The sequence below is a fragment of the Anoplopoma fimbria genome, chromosome 15 (assembly GCF_027596085.1).
Source record: "Anoplopoma fimbria isolate UVic2021 breed Golden Eagle Sablefish chromosome 15, Afim_UVic_2022, whole genome shotgun sequence".
NCBI classification, from domain to species: domain Eukaryota; kingdom Metazoa; phylum Chordata; class Actinopteri; order Perciformes; family Anoplopomatidae; genus Anoplopoma; species Anoplopoma fimbria.
In genome coordinates, this window is record NC_072463.1 from 2,998,318 (window position 1) to 3,003,537 (window position 5,220).

Genomic DNA, 5,220 nt, shown 5'->3' on the forward strand with positions numbered 1-5,220 from the left:
GGTAATCCGTCCCGACAGACGTCCGCACAGATGTAGAAACATCTGTCTGAGGTGGGATACAAACAAAAAAACATCTTATCTGTTCAACAGAACTAAAGGAGATTTAGTTTCTGGGTTTCAGAGATTACTTTTAAGGGACTGATTGTTTGAATGGAAAAAAAGAAGAGGCACTATAAAGAGATGCATACCAGACCACAGCACTATCTGTAGTCCCATAGATGTTAGATACTTCATTTCGATGTACGTTTGTGGAAAAAAAAAATCAAATCTATTTGAATAGGAGCTATATTGTTTCAGTGGTAGTTGAGTCATTCAGAGGTTTACGACACTGGTGTAACCTTCATCAGCATATAGTATATAAGTAATAGTGAGGACAACGACAACGTGGAGTAGACTGAGATTATTCAATAGTTTTTTATAAGATTTCTTTCAAAAAAAATGTGAAGTTTCCTTTTTTGCATAGTGCCAAGCTTCCAGGGTATTTATTTTGATAATCTGTGCCAATTGTGTTTCGCATTGAGAAAGGCAGCAAGAGTGTGTGTGTGCGACGAGTGAGTGTGTGTGTGTGTCTTTATTTGGATCTGAAGCGAGTGAGTGTGTGAGTGAAAACATTGCATCCTGCGACGGGACGGTACATAAAGACCCGGCAGGCTCCATCATCTCGGCTTATCGAATGAAACCTCCAAAGAATTTGTGACTTGCTACATCCTGAATACACCAGCAAACGTCCACGTCGCGTCTCTTCCCACAAACTGGAGTCTGTCCTCGTTAAAAGCAGAAAGAAATTAGGCAGAGTCGTGCTGTTTTTGTTGTGTTTTTTTTAACTCTGGACCCTTGTTGTCATTCGTGCTGGAGAGACTGTGAAATTATTCTGGTTTTCAGAGAATGTTTTTCTCATACTTTATGTATTAACATGCAAGCAATAATGAGTTGGGGTTGTTAGGAGCAGTGGTGCAGTGAGGAGGAGGAGGAGCAGGAGGAGGAGGAGGAGGAGGGAGATCTTTGCCGTCTTGCTTATCGCCGGGAAGATTGTTTTCCAGCAGAGAGAGAAGCTTGTTTTGTCACTGAAGCCTGCGTAGTTTAGAAAATTGTGTTTCAAACATGGCTGAAGGTCACTTAACGGCAGAAATGTCCAGTTTGAGAAAGAAAAAAACTGCAGTTGTTTTCACAGAACAGCCTCTCTGCATCATCAAACAGCCTTTGACCAAAAAAAAAAAAAAAAAAAAAGACTAGAGGAATCATCCGCTTCACGTTTAAAATTCTCTTTATTTATTATTTATTGGTTTGAAAGCTCGCTTTACAAAAGCCGAAGATTTATTTTCACGCAGCCATCGTGGAGCAATATGATTTCTTTGCAAACATCTTACGTTAATGTGACAATCTTATCGGTCTGTGTGGAGATGTGAATTCTGTTCATATGAAAATAGAGAGAGTTGAGATGTACGACTCTCCCTCATGAAACTTGTGCAAAATATTCTTTGTAGACTGATTTTTAACCTTGAAGGTCAAAAAGTTCAAAGCTGCAAAATGTCTTTAATTTTTGTAATATAAATTGAAAATGTGCTTCAAAATTTAGCTTTTGAAGATTACTGTTAGCGGTCAAGGTTTGACCTGCGAATTGGAAATGTTTAGAATATGCCTTATTGTTCATTCAGTGTACCTTTAAGGAGGTGGAATCTGCAAAGAAGAGATTCATGATGTGATGTTTTTAAATACTGTAACATCTGGTGTTCTGAAATGTGAAACTGACTCACTTCAAAAGGAAAGAAGAACAAAAAAAACTTCCAGAGATTTGGGGCTAAATCAAACAGGCCTTCTCATGTCTTTGAATTGCATTGTCATTTTTTTTATATGTGAAATTGTCTTTTGTTGGAACGAACAAAAGGAGTTATAATATGCAGTAATATTAGTGTTGAAATCCTCTGCAGCAGTTCGGGTGGACACACACACTAGGAGATTTAAAAAAAAAAGCACTAGTTTGATATTTTGGGAAGTAAACTCTCTGATACCACGCTCATGTCTGCATGCTAGACACAGAGCTAGCAGCTAGTTAGCTTAGCATAAAGACCGGAAACAGGTTGAAACTGCTCGCCATGCTCAGTCCAAAGGAAGTGCATACTTTCTCTTTTTACAAGTACTTCAGCTGCCCTTACTAAGTACAGTACGTACTCCGTTGGCTCAGTCGATGGGATGCATCTTGCCCTGTGCAGAGCATTGTGGGTCAGATTATCCAGAACAGCATGCTGGCTTGCATACTGCAAAATGTGACCAGATGCACGGCATTGTTTTGGAATACTGCCTACGGAACATACTAAATCATTTTCTGGCATATGAAACAGTAGTATGGGGAAGAGAACTCCCCCAAAATCTGCTAACCAGCACCTATAATTATACGGTGGCCGTCACGAAAACATGAATAGCCCCATCTAGAGTTAATGTGGCAGATCTGCTCAGTATGTAGATACAAACAGCTCATTTTAATCTGAAGAAAACACATTTCTTATTTTCAAGTGATTATCCACTAATACATACTTATTATATTCCATATCTGCCAATAGATCCCCCTAAATGCAACACACTATACCTTTAAATGGCTATAATCAATATTTGTATTTACCAATAGCTGTTTCCTGTCTTTATGCTAAGCTAACCAGCTAGCAACAGGCTGTAATGTTAGCATCTCATTGAACAGACATAGGAGCGGTATGAATCTTTGACATCTATTGGCAAGAAAGCCAGTTATTTCAAAAGAATCATCTATTCCTTTAACCGATTTTGTCCTGAAATAAATATTGAAATAAATCATTAGATCTTGGTGTGTGTTTCCACCCAAAGAGGTTTCGCTGTAATGCAGTAAAGATGTCAGAGTGTCTTTCACAAACACAGGATTGCACTCCTCGTCACCGCCAAACTTCTTACAAGGGGAATTCCACCAAAATGTTGATTTTTTTTTTAGAAAGTATTTCCCAACACATTTCTCCTCTTTAACACTTTAAAATAAACAAAAAAAAGACACTCGAGAAGGAAAACAAATAAAATTCTCAAGTTGATGGAATCCCCTTGGATGAAGCAGCCTCATGTGCCATTGTTATTATCTGCAGTGTCCAACACTGACCATTAGAAATGTGCTTGGTTTTGTCAGCATTCTAGAACAAAGGGATCACATCTGCATGTTGAGCCATTTTGGTATTTATTTGTAAATGTGTTTATTTATCTATTGTTTTCCTGACTGAACTGTGAAACCAGGGGAGCTCATAACTCTACACCAATTCAACTTCAGATACAAAACATTTGACTGACAGATTGTTCTGATGCCAAAATCAAGAGGCCTTAATTCAGCAAAACTAGATTGTAAAAAAATAATAATAAATGTCATTCCTGACAAAAAAAAAAAAAAAAAAAAAAAAAGTCCAACTAAAGACTCCTTTGACCTGAAAGTCACGAGTGATTCATATATGAAATGTTAAGAAATCCGCTTTTGTACTCATTTTTACAGACTATTTATTAAACTGTGATTTTGTAAGAAATAAAAAAAACAAACAGTGAATGTTGTGTTTTTTTTCTTTTAACTGCATGTGAAAAAAAACAAAAAAAAACAAGTCACAGAAGATTAATACAAACATGACTTTAATTTTTTGCATCATTCACAATTTTAGGAAAACACAACAGCTTCAGGGCTTACATCCAGAAAAATACGCAGACAGAGCAGCTGTATTGTAAATAAATGTATCATCAGCTCAAAAAAGATAAATCAAAAAAAGGGGTTTAACTTTCTAAAATCACATTAGAGTCGGCTTATTTTCTTCACTGTGCATTTTTGGATTCTGTAAAACGACGTCGTGGTGAAACGGCTGTAAAGTGAGAACGAGATGCTGCGGCGGGACTCCGGTCAGGTTTGGGGATTAAGAGGCCCATTAAAACACGAGCCAGGAAGATGTCCCAACCGTCGGGAGGAGCAGCAGCACCACGCAAACAATCGGGAGTTTGACATGATGAACCGGAGCAGCCGGCGCTAGTGTGATCAGCGTTCGTCTCCGCCCTGCAAAAGGCACCTTGAGACCAAAACTCGTCTCTTTAAATAGGAAACGAGACGACGTTTGATTTCAAGACGCTTCTGGGAAACTTTCATCTATCGACTTAAAACAGACAATAGACTGAAAACGAAAGCAGAGTGGAGCGCCAGATAATTTAAAGGTCCTATTAAGATGACCCCTTTATGCAAAGCAAAGCATTTATTCTCAGACTGATAGCTGCAAACCTGCAGGAGGGGGTGGGGGGAGGGGTGGTAGTTAAATGTAGAGGCGGGGGATATTAAGAGCAGGCTGCAGCTTCTTCTAAAAATCATTTCATAAATTTAATATAGTGTTAACTTTTCATAAATAATTATACATTTTTCATGATAAAAAAAGTGTCCATATGCAATCACATTATGTTGTTTTTTTCAGATTCAGTACTGGATTTCCCCCCCCACAAGTCTCTGCTTGAAGTTCATTCAGGATCCAGGCAGCCTAGCAGCGTCACACTACACACAAGAGTGAAACGTCGTCCAACACAGATAGTGTATTCACGTACACGCACTCATCTCGGGAAGTTGAACATGCTGGTAACGTTTCCTTTGTTTTTTTTATGCTGGTAGATAGTTCATTCATCCACTCACAACAAAAAAAAGAAGTGATTTGGCTTGTAGAATTAACGGAGTGGCTGCAGGAGTCTCAAATCCATCCGGCTCTTTAACCGGCAGATGAGGAAAATGTAGCTTCCTGTGGTGGTCGGTAGCAGCTTGTGGTCAGTGGATCAGTTGAGTTTGATGGGCAGGTCCTCTCCGTATTTGCGGAGGAACTTGCTGTGGTTGTGGTCGATGGCCCAGAGCGGAGGGAGGTGGCGCGGCTGCATGGCCGCGAGGAAGTGCTGCCTCCAGCGGCGCTCCAGCTCCATCAGGCCCTGAAGGCCCCGCTCGGCGCTGGCACGCACCACCTTCAGACCGTGAGGCACGTAGGCCTCGTTGAAAATCCTTCAGAGGAGAGAGGAGCGGTCAGAGGGAGAGGAGCTGACTGGAAATCAGCCTGACACGGCGCTTTAAAGACGGCATGCAACGGCAAAGATCACGATTAGAGATGGAGGGAAGGACTGGCTGTTATCTGGTATTAGCCATCATTGATATATTAATGTGGGCGTATTTGTCAAACAAACTAAAGTAACAAGAAATGTGGAATTAATTAC

General features: G+C 39.9%; 1 protein-coding gene across 2 annotated transcripts in view; it reads right to left on the reverse strand.

The window, feature by feature from the left end:
* Positions 1 to 3,626: 3,626 nt before the first annotated feature.
* Positions 3,627 to 5,220, reverse strand: part of exd2 (exonuclease 3'-5' domain containing 2) — a 9,872-nt gene continuing 8,278 nt past the window's right edge. For both annotated transcript variants that reach the window (XM_054613951.1, XM_054613950.1), the window contains exon 10: positions 3,627 to 5,011. In XM_054613951.1, coding sequence (XP_054469926.1) covers positions 4,795 to 5,011 — 217 coding nt within the window. In that variant the 3' untranslated portion in view covers positions 3,627 to 4,794. The remainder of the gene's footprint in view (positions 5,012 to 5,220) is intronic.